Raw genomic sequence first — 16,330 nt, 5'->3', positions numbered from 1 at the left:
TTAAGTCCATGTGCACACACACACACACCCCAGCTTCCTTAAGTGCATGTGCACACACACACACACCCCCCAGCTTCCTTAAGTGCATGTGCGCGCACACACACACACCCCAGCTTCCTTAAGTGCATGTGCGCGCACACACACACACCCCAGCTTCCTTAAGTGCATGTGCACACACACACACCCCCCAGCTTCCTTAAGTGCATGTGCGCGCACACACACACACCCCAGCTTCCTTAAGTGCATGTGCACACACACACACCCCAGCTTCCTTAAGTCCATGTGCACACACACACACACCCCAGCTTCCTTAAGTGCATGTGCGCACACACACACACACCCCAGCTTCCTTAAGTGCATGTGTACACACACACACACCCCAGCTTCCTTAAGTGCATGTGCGCGCACACACACACACCCCAGCTTCCTTAAGTGCATGTGTACACACACACACACACCCCAGCTTCCTTAAGTGCATGTGCGCGCACACACACACACCCCAGCTTCCTTAAGTGCATGTGTACACACACACACCCCAGCTTCCTTAAGTGCATGTGCGCGCACACACACACACCCCAGCTTCCTTAAGTGCATGTGCACACACGCACACACACCCCAGCTTCCTTAAGTCCATGTGCACACACACACACACCCCAGCTTCCTTAAGTGCATGTGCACACACACACACCCCGCAGCTTCCTTAAGTGCATGTGCACACACACACATACCCACACCCCAGCTTCCTTAAGTGCATGTGTGCACACACACACACACCCCAGCTTTAAGTGCATGTGGACACACATACACATCCCAGCTTCCTTAAGTGCATGTGCACACACACACACACCCCAGCTTCCTTAAGTGCATGTGCGCACACACACATACACACCCCAGCTTCCTTAAGTGCACGTGTGCGCACACACACACACCCCAGCTTCAAGTCCATGTGCACACACACACACACCCCAGCTTCCTTAAGTGCATGTGCACACACATACACACCTCCCAGCTTCCTTAAGTGCATGTGCACACACACACATACCCACACCCCAGCTTCCTTAAGTGCATGTGTGCACACACACACACACCCCAGCTTTAAGTGCATGTGCACACACATACACATCCCAGCTTCCTTAAGTGCATGTGCACACACACACACACCCCAGCTTCCTTAAGTGCATGTGCGCACACACACATACACACCCCAGCTTCCTTAAGTGCACGTGTGCGCACACACACACACCCCAGCTTCCTTAAGTCCATGTGCACACACACACACACACACCCCAGCTTCCTTAAGTGCATGTGCACACACATACACACCTCCCAGCTTCCTTAAGTGCATGTGCGCACACACACACACCCCAGCTTCCTTAAGTGCATGTGCACACACACACACACCCCAGCTTCCTTAAGTGCATGTGCGCACACACACACACACCCCAGCTTCCTTAAGTGCATGTGCACACACACACACAACCCAGCTTCCTTAAGTGCATGTGCGCACACACACACACACCCCAGCTTCCTTTTACCACCCACAGAAGCCTCCAAGACTTGTTGAGACTTTCTTGACTGACCTGTAGGCAACAAGGGTCAGATGAAAACCTTCAACAATGTATGTAAGAGGAGGTGAACAAGAAAGCAACTGCAACTGTTTGACAGCAAATGACAGACTGAATCAAACACGTGGTCTTTTTTTCATGAAATGCATGACTTACCCTCCTTTCATTTTGTAAAATAGTCTTCTAAGATATTCTACAATTCTGGTAAATCAAATGTGTATATCCAAGAAATACTAAGCTTTCTGACTGTTGAACACCACTTTAAAAAGGTCCTTCAAAATAGACAAATTACCAATTAGAAATGTGCATTAGTTTCCTAGGTTTCTAAAATAAGGTTATGCTTAAAGTAACTTAAACAATGACACTTACAAGAGAAAAAAAGCTATCAGCACTTTGAAAATGAAGAATTGACAAATCTACAATTCTGGAGACTGAAAAGGCAATTTCAAACGCTTGCCTTTGGTGTGGGCCAAGACTCCCACCCAAAGAATGGAGAATGTCAGGAAAGTGAGTAAGAGGAGTGACAGCAGTGTGCTGGGAAAGGGTAGACACACATGCACAGATCAAGGACCTTCACGAGCTGGGTTTGGGAAATGGAAGCTAAACTGCGTTATCAGAAACATCATCTTCCATGATATATTGTAAAGGAAATGAAATGTAGTATCCTGTAGACATGCTCCCACACGCACACATGGACAGGAAGTGTAGTATATAGTCCTGTAGACATGCTCCCACACGCACACATATAAAGGAAGTATAGTATATATATGTCCTGTAGACATGCTCCCACATGCACACATATAAAGATGGGGCTCATACGCTGGGCAGTGGCTCACACCTGTACCCCCAACATTTTGGGAGGCAGAAGTGGATGGATCACTTGAGGCCAGGAATTTGACACCAGCCTGGCCAACAAGGCGAAACCCAGTCTCTACTAAAAATACGAAAATTAGGGTGTGGTGGCATGTGCCTGTAGTCCCAGCTACTCAGGATGCGGAGGCTGCAGTGAGCTGAGATTGTGCCACTGCACTCCAGTCTGGGCAACAGAGCGAGACTGTCTCAAAAAAAAAAAAAAAAAAAAAAAAAAAAAGATGAGGCCCACAGAAATACACACATGTAAATAAGCTCCCTGAATAAAACAAATCAGTGTCTTGGTCCATCTGAGATGCTATGGCAAAACACCATAAATGAGGTAGCTTATAACAGCAGAAAATTTCTGGAGGCTGGAAGTCTAAGACCAAGGTGCCAGCATGGTTGGTTTCTGGTGAGGCCCTGCTTCCCAGGTCACAGATGGCACACGGCACCTTCCCACGGAACAAGGAGCCTCTTTTGTAAGAGCAGGAATCACATCTAATCACCTCTTTCCCTCCCAAAGGCCCACCTCCAAATACCATCACATTAGCGATTAAGTTTTCAACACAGGAATTTGGCGGGGGCCAGGGCGAGGGGTTACAAACATTCAAACCATAGCACCCAGGAATGAGATTTCTTTTTCTGCTCCCTGGCTGGTTAATTTTTATTATTTCCCCTTCCTAATTTTTAACTAATTTCTATCATTTTTTTCTGCACTTTCACTTTGTTGAAAAATACTTGTGATTTCCTTTCATTTCTACAATTCAGGAAAGTAAACATTAAATCATATGTGCTGTCAGAAAAAATGCTCATCATCACTGGCCATCAGAGAAATGCAAATCAAAACCACAATGAGATACCATCTCACACCAGTTAGAATGGCAATCATTAAAAAGTCAGGAAACAACAGATGCTGGAGAGGATGTGGAGAAATAGGAACACTTTTACACTGTTGGTGGGATTGTAAACTAGTTCAATCATTATGGAAAACAGTATGGCAATTCCTCAAGGATCTAGAACTAGAAGTACCATACGACTCAGCCATCCTATTACTGGGTATATACCCAAAGGATTATAAATCATGCTGCTATAAAGACACATGCACACGTATGTTTATTGCGGCACTATTCACAATAGCAAAGACTTGGAATCAACCCAAATGTCTGCCAATGACAGACTGGATTAAGAAAATGTGGCACACATATGCCATGGAATACTACGCAGCCATAAGGACACAGAGTTTGTGTCCTTTGTAGGGACATGGATGCAGCTGGAAACCATCATTCTCAGCAAAATATCGCAAGAACAGAAAACCAAACACCGCATGTTCTCACTCATAGGTGGGAACTGAACAATGAGATCACTTGGACTCGGGAAAGGGAACATCACATACCGGGGCCTATCACGGGGAGGGGGTAGGGAGGGATTGCATTGGGAGTTATACCTGATGTAAATGACAAGTTGAAGGGTGCTGACGAGTTGATGGGTGCAGCACACCAACATGGCACATGTATACATATGTAACAAACCTGCACGTTATGCACATGTACCCTAGAACTTAAAGTATAATAAAAAAAAAAAAAAAAGAAAATGTAGCACTCATGAGATTACCCTAATTAAAACTGTCTTAGAAGAACAATGAAAATCAGGGGTGTCATTTGGGAAAAACCGGCTCTAATGGTGCGACAAGAACCTTTTGCAGGTTTTCCTGACAGGTGGAAGGGGAGGGCCCATCAGCAGGATCTCACTTTTTTTTTTTGAGACGGAGTCTTGCTATTGTCGCCCGGGCCGGAGTGCAATGGCGTGATCTCAGCTCACTGCAACCTCCGCCTCCAGGGTTCCAGCAATTCTCCTGCTTCAGCCTCCTGAGTAGCTGAGATTACAGGTGTCTGCCACCACACCCAGCTAATCTTTGTATTTGTAGTAGAGACGGGGTTTCACCATATTGGCCAGGCTGGTCTCAAACTCCTGACCTCAGGTAACTCACTTGCCATGGCCTCCCAAAGTGCTGGGATTACAGGTGTGACACCCACCCCGCCCGGCTGATCTCACTGTTTTTAATCATATGTTGTATTCATGTGAATACTTGTGACAGGAAATTGGATGCTCTGTTTTCCATTTTCGTTTAAAATCATTTGGCAATATTCCTCATAGACACTGAAAAGCATTTTAAATTTAAAATATTCTCTTTTTAATTATCGCTAATGCAAGTGTAAATAAGGAGTCATCCATTGAAATAACCTGGAATAAAAATTCAGTAACAGCTGTGGAAATGAGTGTGTCTGAGATGTGGCCCTCCGTGTAAAAGATCAAATCCAATTTCTAGAGTAACAGCTGTGGAAATGAATGTGTCTTAGATGTGGCCCTCCGTGTAAAAATTCAAATCCAATTTCTAGAGTAATAGCTGTGAAAAAGAGTGTGTCTGAGACGAGGCCCTCCGTGTAGGGCACAGGCTTCTGGAGTTCCTTCCAGAAGAGAACCCAACGTGTGGTCCATGGTGCTACACACACGCTTTCCCACTCCCGGAGTGCAACGGAGGATGTTTTCACAAGCTCTGACGTAGTCTCTCTAATACACAATTTCTAGAATTTATTAAAACATTATATAGAGTGGCCTTTAAAATTAACTCTTGACACAATGACGAACAGTCAAATGTTCTCTTTAATTCAAACAATGAAGAGAGATGTAATAGTCATTTTCCATATTATATTTGGAAAGATACTATAAAATGAAAATTACATATATAATAAAACATTTTTGGAAAATTATTTTGGCTATCCTTTAAAAAAATGCTGCTTAACTTTTGTAAAAACCAATGTCAATGCATTTTAATTATGTTTCTGTGATAAGTACTTTTAAGGTTTTAGTCTACGATTGATTAACAGAATAAGGAACACGCCCTACAATAGCTTTTCTCAACTTCTCTCTCAAAACAATTCCATTTATTTAAAAACCATTTATAGTGCTCAGATCCATACTTGGTAAATTATAGGTTCATGTGATGGAGAATAATAGCGACACCAGAGAATTCAATGTATATGAAAATGGAATAGCAAAACTGTAGGAAAATATTTGTTCCGTGAAACAATGATGTGAGCCACTAAAAATAAACTCTGAAGCTTAGCCTCCTCTTCCTTAACTGTTTGTATGTAGAACCCTACCCTGACACTTGTACATTCCTGACCTGTTTCAGATACTACGAACTCACAGAAAGAAAGGCTGTTCTTTGGATATACTTCAGCTAACCTGTAGGTGAACTTTGTTTTTCCTTACCTCTCATTAAGTTTTAAGATACTACTCATGAAAATATAACCTTTTTTCCAGTTAAAATAACCCTTCTTTATCTTCTCTTTCTGGTTCCAGAACTCATCAAAATATACTTTCAGTGGTGGGGAAAAGATAAGATTGTTGATTCCAGCAGAATATCAAGAATCTATCCCGCTAAACTCCATGGACGTCTACCAAGCAACAACTAGATTTCAGGCACTGGGGCTGTGGCAGCAACATGCCCTGACCACGGCCATCCTTCTGTCTCTTTTCTCTCTCCACTGCTGTGGACCTGGACCAGGGTGGTGGAGAAAGAGGCAGAGCACTGCCGCAGATGGTCCAGGGTAAACCTGCCACAGCATCTTCCTTCCATTATTTTAGGACTTTATTAGATGAATACATTAATCATGAGCCAAGAGTTTAAATAAAAACTAGTATTTGTGCAGTTCTGGTAAAAGATGCTTTCCATAACTGATCCATTCTTAAGACTTTTATCATAGAATGGAAAGATCTGTGGTTCATTTAAAGAAAGGCTGTCTGTACCTGGAACAGTCATCTGCAGTGGCCTGACGAGGTCCGGGTGCCTCAGTGGGTTCCCAGGATATACAAACCACTCCTTGACAGCCGGGCAGGTGCTGGCAACATCTGAAGAAAAAGAGTTGGGTCAGTAGATGTGCAAGAGCACGCGTCGCCAAGCTCACAGTGTCACAGACCCAGCTCTGCCCAGGTGGCCAATTCAAAGTCCATAAATAGGTGAGCTCTCAAATCCAAGGTGACTAAGTAACCTTAGTTATCCAACAATTAGTTTCTTACCCTCCAATCTGAAGGTAACCTGTTCATTCCATCAAGAACCATACTCTGTGGAACTGACAAAATCCTCAAGATAATCTGGGTAAGTAAACAATAATATGGGAGAGAGAGTTTACCATGTTAATGACTCCTATGATGTCCTTCCTCCCCACCCCCCTCACACTGTTCCAGTAAACACTTAAAGAAAACTACTGGAATTTGATAGTCAACATGGATACAGTTCTTTAAAGCAAGACCAGGTAAAGAAAGACAGTGGGTGTAGCTGAGGAACTCTAAAGGGAAGAAGTAAGCAGAGAGCAGGTGCTTAAGGGGGAAGGCAAGAAGAGGTGGTGTCCCTAGATGCCAGACATTCCAGCACAAATGTGATCATCAGTCAGACAGCTGGTCCAGTTGGGCAGAGGGCTTCGATGTGGGGCAGAGAGAGGCAGTGGGCTGAATCCAGGGCTGGGGGAAGCAGGCCTTGATGAAGAGAAGAAGAAGGGGCACTTTTCTATAAAAGAGCTGAGAAACGAAGTAGAGAGATGTTCCCTTAAAGTAGAAGAAAAAGACAAGAACAGGAATCAAAGATGAAGAAAGAGAGTATCAATCCAGGAAGCCCCACCTGCATTTCACAGCAGTTCTAGGAGAGAACTGAGACAACAGAGATTTGCTAAACACAGGATAAAGAGAACATCTCAAAACCTTCTAACCATGAATCACTCCAGCACTCCATTTTGCACTTGGCATTATCAGCACCTGCGATGCCACAGGACCGTGGCGGTGGCTGTGATGAAGGAGAGTTACTGAGCTGGGGACTGTGGCGGTGGCTGTGATGGAGCCACTGAGCAGGAGACCGTGGTGGTGGGCGCTTGCGAATGGGCAGAGCCACCGACCTGCCTTCCTACCGTCAACACCAGAACTGAAGAAAGGGCTCTAGTGACTGCATTCATGTGACGGGCGATGCACGGGGCCAGACGGTTATCCCGGACAGAAGGGAAACAACCCTCTATCACGCCAATTTTCTGCCCATAGGCACTGTCCAGATTGTATCCTAGTGAGGGAGGTAGTCCTCACAGGAGGACACACAGACTGGAGACCAAGACTACTGAGGCCACGATCTGCAGGACAGAGCATCAGAGAGCAGGGCAGTGTGCAGAGAGCAAGTGCTCTTTAGCCTCCGGCTGAAGAGAGAGCTGTCGGGTTTAGGGTAAGACTCAGAGAAGCCAGGCAAGGTCCTGGGGCTGACCGACCAATGGAGCTTGCACGGGGCTTGAAGACAGCGGAGTTTCCACCACCAGCAAACATGAAGAGGCCTCATCCTACACCTCGGGCACTCTGGTGATAGCCCGGAAGGCCCTGTCTTAGGAGTAGGCCTGTGCTAGTGGTAAAGTGAAAGCCACAATGGACACAGCCTAATGAAGTTTAAAGGTAAGTCTCGGCAGGAGCAGGCAGAGTAACTGCCTGACAGAACAAAACTCAACACTCTTCTTAGTATCCAAAACGTTCTAGCATCCAATCAAAAAACGCCAGACGTGAAAGTAAGCAAAACAATGTGGACCCTGTGGGAGGAAGTCAATAAATGGCCCAGAGGAAGAGGCAAAAGAGACTGAGAAAGACAAAATCTTATTTTAAAAATGCTCATCTCTTCCAAATTTGATAGGAAATATCAACCCATAGATTTAGGAAGCTCAAGAATCCCATGAAGGGAGCGGAGTGAACCTTACTTAAAATCCAGCAAACAGGAGAGGAATTGTAAAGACAGCCAGAGGAAGAAAAGCCATGATACACATGGGAAATAATGATAAAGATGAGCCTTATTGTCTCATAAGAAAGTACACAAGCCAGGAGAAAATAGAGAACTACCTAAAATTCTATATGCAGCAAAACTGTACCCCCAAACAAAGATGAAATACAGTCCCGCAGGGCATAACAATGATCCGGTTAGTGACGGACTGCATACACATTCCTGGTGACGCCTTGATGATCTTGACCCCGTGGAGTCCTAGACTAAATTTGTGTGCTTGTGTCTGAGTTTTTAACAAAGAAGTTTAAAAAAATTAAACATTTCTAAAGTATGAATTCAGGAGGTAGAGTTAAAAAATCTTCCAATAGAAAAAGGCTTATATAATGACATAAAGAATTTTTTGTCCAGTTGTATAATGTATTTGTATTTTAAGTTTTAAGTTAGGTGTTAATTACAAAAGAGTCAAAAAGTTAAATAAATTTAAGTTTATAAAGTAAAAAAGTTAGAGTAAGGTTAATTTATTGTTGAGGAAAGAAATATTTTTTATGAATGTATGATAGCCCTAAGTGTGCGGTGTGTATAAAGCCTACAGCAGTGTACGGTCGTGTCCTGGCCTTCCCATTCACTCTCCACTCACTCACTGGAGTCACTGGAGCAGCCTGTGTGTGCAGTGTCTATAAAGCCTACAGCAATGTACGGTCATGTCCTCGCTTCCCATTCACTCCCCACTCGCTCACCAGCCTCACCAAAGCAGCCTGCGTGTGCAGTGTGTATAAAGCCTACAGCAGTGTATGGTCATGTCCTGGCTTCCCACTCACTCCCCACTCACTCATGGATTCACGAGAGCAGCCTGTGTGTGCAGTGTGTATAAAGCCTATAATTTAAAGTGGGTATTGGCAAACTACCAGCTCATGGGTCAAATCTGCCTGCTTTTATACAGTCTGAAAACTAATAATGTTTTTTCATATTTTTTTAATGGTTGGAAAAAAATGTTTTTAAGAATATTTTGTGACTCCTGAGAATTATACTCTCTAAAATTCAAGTATTGACCTGGTGCAGTAACTTGCATCTGTAATCCCAAAACTTTGGCATGTTGAGGTGGGAGGAGCGCTTGAGGTCAGGAGTTTGAGACCAGCCTAGGTAACACAGCGAGATCCTAGCTCTTCAAAAAAAAATTTTTTTTTAATTAGCTGGGTGTGGTGGCGCATGACTGTCATCTCAGTTACTCCAGAGGCTGAGGCAGGAGGACCCCTTCAGCCTTGGAGCTGAAGGCTGCAGTGAACTGTGATGGTGCCACTGCACTCCAGCCTGGGCAACAGAGTGAGACTCTGTCTCTAAAAAACAAATCAATCAATAAAATAAAATTCAAGTTCTGTCACATGGGAACATTGAATAAAGGCTTCCTGGCACACAGCCACACTCATTCCTGCACATGTTGTCTCTGCTTGTTCTTGCACTACAATAGCAGGATTGGGTAGTTGTGACAGGGACTGTGGAGGGAGCCCTCAAAACCTACAATATTTATTATTATCTGACCCTTCACAGAAAAAGTGTGCCAACCCCAATTTAAAAGTGTTAAAATCATGTATTATACGGTTTAAAACATACGCATAATCTCCAAACGTTACATATTGGTTACATACTGTATGCTGCTATTTATATAACATTCTCAAATGAACAAGAACATAGAGATGAAAAACAGACTAACAGTTGCCAGAGGACAGGAATGGGGGGAAGAAAGATTACCAGGACATAGGGGCACATGGAGGGAGTGCTAACAAACCAGTTCCGTATCTTGGCTGTGGTGGTGGTTGCGGGATCTTTGCACGGACCTACACACCCACACACATAACTGCATGCATGTAAAAAACGGCACAAGTGAATAAGGTCTGCAGTTTGGTTAGCGCTGTACCTGATGTTAAATTTCTGGCTTTGATATTACACCACAGTTATAGAAGATGTCATTTTTGGAGGAATCTGAGTGAAGGGTACATGGGAATCTATGTACTATTCTTGCAACTTCCTGTGAATCTGTAATTATTTCAAATTTAATATACATATATATGTATAAGACATAAAACAACAATAGCAAAAATGTTGGGGAAAATGAAAATACACAGTTATAAGGTTTTTATATTGCAAGTAACATGGTATATTATTTGATAGTAAACGGTGATGTTAAAGATATTAAAAGTAATTGCAAAAACCGCAATTACTTTTGTACCAATCTAACAGACCCCCAGATCAACCACTTTTTTTTTTTCTTTTGAGACTAAGTCTCGCTCTTGTCCCCAGGCTGGAGTGCAATGGCATGACCTTGGCTCACTGTAACCTCTGCCTCCTGGGCTCAAGCAATTCTCCTACCTTAGCCTCCCGAGTAGCTGGGATTACAGGCGTCTGCCATCACGCCCAGCTAATTTTTATGTTTTTAGTAGAGACAGGGTTTCACCATGTTGGCCAGGCTGGTCTCAAACTCCTGACCTCAGGTGATCTGCCCACCTCAGCCTCCCAAAGTGCTGAGATTACAGGCATGAGCTACCATGTTCAGCAAACCACTTTTTTTTTTTTAAATGGTAAATCTAGTAATCCAAATGAGTGCACAAAACACAATACTAAAAATTATTAAACTAATCCAAAAGAAGTAAGAAAATGAGAAAATAAGGTGGGGGGAAAAAGAACAGAGTAAAATGGAAGAGTGAGCCCTAATTACGCCAGAAGTTACATTCAGTGTGAACATTCCAATTAAAAGAAAGAGACTGTGACACTGGACGTGCCGTCTTTAAAACAGATGCACTTTAAATGTTAAGAAATAGTTTAAAAGTAAAAGGATAGGAAAAAACACCACATCATGCAAACATTAACAGTAAGAATACTGGAGTGACTATATTACAATAAAACAAAGACAACTTTAGGACAAGGAGTATTACCATGTTTTTAAAAGCAAACTCTCCTATTAAAAGGGTTGATTCATTAAGAAACATAACAGTCCTCAATATATACGCACCTAACAACAGTTTCAAAATACCTACAGCAAAAACTGACAGAACAGAAGGAATAAATAGACAAATCCACAGTAAGAGCTGGAGTTTTTAACTGTTTTCTCTCAGGAACTAAGAACAAGTAGACAGAAACTCAGTAAAAGACTTGAATAACCTTATTAGCACTACTGACTTCTACAGAACACTCTACTCCACAACTGTAAAATACACATTTTCAAATACAAATGGGATCATAAACTAAGTCAAACACATAACATAGAATACACTTCATTATCATCATATATAAATCAGCAAAAACAGCATTTTATTTTCACATATTAATAATGTAAACTTCATGTAGAAAGCCAAAAAGTTGAGGGAGAAAGAACTAAATATCAACCATGAAGACAAGTTCAATGTGAATGTTTTTTCCTGTTTATGTGGTTATCTAATAAAGTTATCCACTTGGTCGTAAATACATTACATTAACAAAGTATGAAATTTAGGTTAGTGAAGTTTACATAGTTTAATTTAATGAAAGAGTCTGAAAATAACTCCAATATTATGATTTAATGTAAAAACGTTTTCATGAGGAAGATCTCTTTTTTCCATCATTAGAGTCAATGTGCAAATATCCATGTTAAGAAAGAATGTGGGTGGAGAGCACCTAAGAAAAAGAAATTTTAAAAAATGATTTAAATATGTGCAAAAATCACAAGCATTCTTATACACCAGTAACAGACAAACAGAGAGCCAAATCATGAATGAACTCCCATTCACAATAGCTTCAAAGAGAATAAAATACCTAGGAATACAAATTACAAGGGATGTAAAGGACCTCTTCGAGGAGAACTACAAACCACTGCTCAGTGAAATAAAAGAGGACACAAACAAATGGAAGAACATTCCATGCTCATAGATAGGAAGAATCAATATTGTGAAAATGGCCATACTGCCCAAAGTAATTTATAGATTCAATGCCATCCCCATCAAGCTACCAATGACTTTCTTCACAGAATTGGAAAAAACTGCTTTAAAGTTCATATGGAACCAAAAAAGATCCCGCATTGCCAACACAATCCTAAGTCAAAAGAACAAAGCTGGAGGCATCATGCTACCTGACTTCAAACTATACTACAAGGCTACAGTAACCAAAACAGCATGGTACTGGTACCAAAACAGAGATATAGACCAATGGAACAGAACAGAGTCTTCAGAAATAATACCACACATCTACAGCCATCTAATCTTTGACAAACCTGACAAAAACAAGAAATGGGGAAAGGATTCCCTATTTAATAAATGGTACTGGGAAAATTGGCTAGCCATAAGCAGAAAGCTGAAACTGGATCCTTTCCTTACTCCTTATATGAAAATTAATTCAAGATGGATTAGAGACTTAAATGTTAGACCTAATACCATAAAAACTCTAGAAGAAAACCTAGGTAATACCATTCAGGACATAGGCATGGGCAAGGACTTCATGTCTAAAACACCAAAAGCAATGACAACAAAAGCCAAAATTGACAAATGGGATCTAATTAAACTAAAGAGCTTCTGCACAGCAAAAGAAACTACCATCAGAGTGAACAGGCAACCTACAGAATAGGAGAAAATTTTTGCAATCTACTCATCTGACAAAGGGCTAATATCCAGAATCTACAAAGAACTCAAACAAATTTACAAGAAAAAAACAAACAACCCCATCAAAAAGTGGGTGAAGGATATGAACAGACATTTCTCAAAAGAAGACATTCATACAGCCAACAGACACATGAAAAAATGCTCATCATCACTGGCCATCAGAGAAATGCAAATCAAAACCACAATGAGATATCATCTCACACCAGTTAGAATGGCGATCATTAAAAAGTCAGGAAACAACAGGTGCTGGAGAGGATGTGGAGAAATAGGAACACTTTTACACTGTTGGTGGGATTGTAAACTAGTTCAACCATTATGGAAAACAGTATGGCGATTCCTCAAGGATCTAGAACTAGAAGTACCATATGACCCAGCCATCCCATTACTGGGTATATACCCAAAGGATTATAAATCATGCTGCTATAAAGACACATGCACACGTATGTTTATTGCGGCACTATTCACAATAGCAAAGACTTGGAATCAACCCAAATGTCCATCAGTGACAGACTGGATTAAGAAAATGTGGCACATATACACCATGGAATACTATGCAGCCATAAAAAAGGATGAGTTCGTGTCCTTTGTAGGGACATGGATGCAGCTGGAAACCATCATTCTCAGCAAACTATCGCAAGAACAGAAAACCAAACACCGCATGTTCTCACTCATAGGTGGGAATTGAACACTGAGATCACCTAAACATGGGAAGTGGAACATCACATACCAGGGCCTATTGTGGGGAGAGGGGAGGGGGGGGTTGGCACTGGGAGTTATACCTGATGTAAATGACGAGATGAAGGGTGCTGACGAGTTGATGGGTGCAGCACACCAACATGGCACATGTATACATATGTAACAAACCTGCACGTTATGCACATGTACCCTAGAACTTAAAGTATAATAATAATAAAAAAATGATTTAAATAACATTTGGCTCCAGAGTTTATTACACAGGTTCTTTATTTCCGTTTTTAAATCAGCTTAAACATCTTTCTTCTGTCTGCTTCCTTAGGCCACAGGGGTAAACTCTCGCAGTATGTATGGGAGAAAGCAGTGCACTCTGGGTGGCGCTACGGGAATCTAACGAAAGCTGGATTAAATAACCCCACTACCCCTGAGCCCCATCATCCAAAAATAATAATGATGACTTTTCCATATGATGATTCTATCAGCACTTTTAGATCATGTAAATGTTCACTTTCTGGAACAACAGAGTAAGGTTAATATTGACACGTTTGGAAATAATGACATTTAGGCAAATGGACCACTTTCACCGGTATTCTACTCCTTCTCTCTCTCATCCTGGTAATAGTGTAGACCATGTTTCTTATCAACACACTCTCAAATCAGACTGTAAAGTACCTGTCAAAGGTCTCTGTTTAAAAAAACAAGGCCTTAACTGAAATAGGAGGTCACTAAATGCATTCAGCATCTCTGGTTTCTAATATGAAGTGTTCTTCCACACTCCTGATTCTCCCCAGAACTATTCCAAACGGTGAGTTATGGGACCTTCACTAACTTTCTCCTTGGGGTTAAAATTCCTCATTTTCACTGTTTGGGTGATTGATGGTGCACTCTCTACTCTTGTTGCTAAGCACATAATGGAAATATAGATGAGAAAAACACAAATTTAATCACAAAAACACCAAAGGAAAATTGTTTGTATTTAAAAACATGACATACTAGATTCTGTAAAATTATTTTATAAAAATCACATTTTGAGGGAAGACTAAGTAGACACTGTTTTCTTCTAATAATAAGTATATCCTACTCTCCCCTACAGCAGGAAAGAGTTTTCACATTTTTAAAAAAGCATAAATCCTTTTAAGGCATAAAAATATGACATTTTATAGAAATCATGCATTCTTTTAACACATACTGATCAACAGCCTGCTAATTAGATATAGATGTCAAATGGCACTTATACTTAGTTTTTTATAGATGTCAGTGGTATTCTCAATTACAGATTTGACAGGGAAATAAAACCTATTTAATTGTCTCCATGTCCTGAAAGAATGCACTCTATTTCATGTGGCCAGTTTCTCAGAATTCAACTCCAAACAGAACCTTTCCTAAGAGGGGCCAACCAATTCTCACCTTGACAGTCCTCCAGTAAGAGTGAGTAGACTCGCTGTCGGATGGGACGGTAAATGAAGGCCTGGCTGGGTAAGGCCTGGTCAAGCTCATCTTCCAGGGTGTTGCTGCATTCAATCTCTCCACTGCTCATGATGTTGTACACCAGGTAGCTTTCTGCTTGGACGTGATGTGTTCTAGCAATCTGTTTGAAATTTAAATACAACTGGATTTCTCCTTAAAAACAAGACAGTAACCTTCAAATCAAATAGAAAAAGTCAATGCCTTTCATCATACGGCAGTTTTTTAAGGCCCTCAGAAATGTAATTGACACTGAAATTCATGACATCAAGTTGCCATGTTCTCTTTCCTTCAGACTACCAATTTCAAACTTTCTATTCCCCCTCCTCCGCCTCTCTCCAAACGTCTACGTCTCATCTTCTGCAGTATTTCACTGTTCTGTCTCCTGGATACCCTCCCAGTAACCGGGTATTCACTACTTCTCACCAGTACTGCTATGAAAGGGTCTTAATCCCCTAGCCCAGTTTCTCTCCTTTCCAACCCATCCTTCACACCATTGCCACACTGTCTTTGAAAACTTTGCTACCCTATTCAAAACATTTGAAAGGCTACCACAAATCCTTCGCATAACATTCGAGGTCCCACTATGAAGCCTCAATCTCCTTTTTCTAGCCTTGTACACCATTTCACCCTCATAGAAATGGCCATAATCCAGTCTCAACAGAACATCTTCATTGTTCCTCAAGAGTACTCAATCTTCTTCTACCTTCACTTGTGCTCCATAAGAACTTACCCTACCCAGAATCTCTCTTCCACTCTTTCCCAGCCTCCCACTTTACAATCCTCTTTCCCTTTAAGGTTCGCCAATGTCACCCTCTCCTCCTCCCTTAGACAGGACCAACCTCCAGCTTGCCTTATGGAGCTCGTATCCTATTTTCCCTGTAACACAGCTGTCTGGTCTGCCTCCCTTATTAAGCTGTAAGCTGCTTAGCATTAGAAGCCGTACTGTATTCATTCACTCATTTGTTCAGAAATTGCTTCATGAGTGAAAACCACATGCCAGGCACAGGTGCTTCTCCTCTGTAATGTCAAGACAGTGCTGGCTCATGGTAGGTGATGAGACATAAGATTTAAATTAATTCCACTTTCTCATTAAATAAGTAGTTAAAATCAGAAGGTCTATCATAGCCTAAATATGTAGGTTTTACCTTCCAGTGAAGAACATTACTACTGTGAGAATAAGTTCATCTAGATTACTATTCAAAATTTAAATCCAGTCTACTACTAAAGGCATTAAAATGTGATGCTAGGATAACCTGGATACTAGGAACTCTGAATCCTAAGCGTCTCATTTATATGGACTTAAACAGTCCTACTTATGTTGATTCATTATT

The 16,330-nt window shown here is 41.6% G+C and overlaps 1 protein-coding gene across 6 annotated transcripts in view; it reads right to left on the bottom strand.

Annotated features, from left to right (window-relative positions):
* The window catches only part of FAM120B (family with sequence similarity 120 member B), a 92,667-nt gene that overhangs the window by 61,133 nt on the left and 15,204 nt on the right, over nucleotides 1-16,330 (bottom strand). For 5 of the 6 annotated variants that reach the window (XM_038001241.2, XM_038001245.2, XM_038001246.2 and 2 more), the window contains 2 exons: nucleotides 14,940-15,120; nucleotides 6,228-6,329 (listed from right to left, as the gene is read on the bottom strand). In XM_038001241.2, the coding sequence (XP_037857169.1) occupies nucleotides 6,228-6,329; nucleotides 14,940-15,120 (283 nt within the window). The remainder of the gene's footprint in view (nucleotides 1-6,227; nucleotides 6,330-14,939; nucleotides 15,121-16,330) is intronic. The other variant, XM_008007902.3, reaches the window with a different exon arrangement.

Source organism: Chlorocebus sabaeus, chromosome 13 (genome assembly GCF_047675955.1).
Source record: "Chlorocebus sabaeus isolate Y175 chromosome 13, mChlSab1.0.hap1, whole genome shotgun sequence".
Lineage (NCBI taxonomy): Eukaryota > Metazoa > Chordata > Mammalia > Primates > Cercopithecidae > Chlorocebus > Chlorocebus sabaeus.
This window is presented reverse-complemented; position numbering and strand designations above follow the sequence as displayed.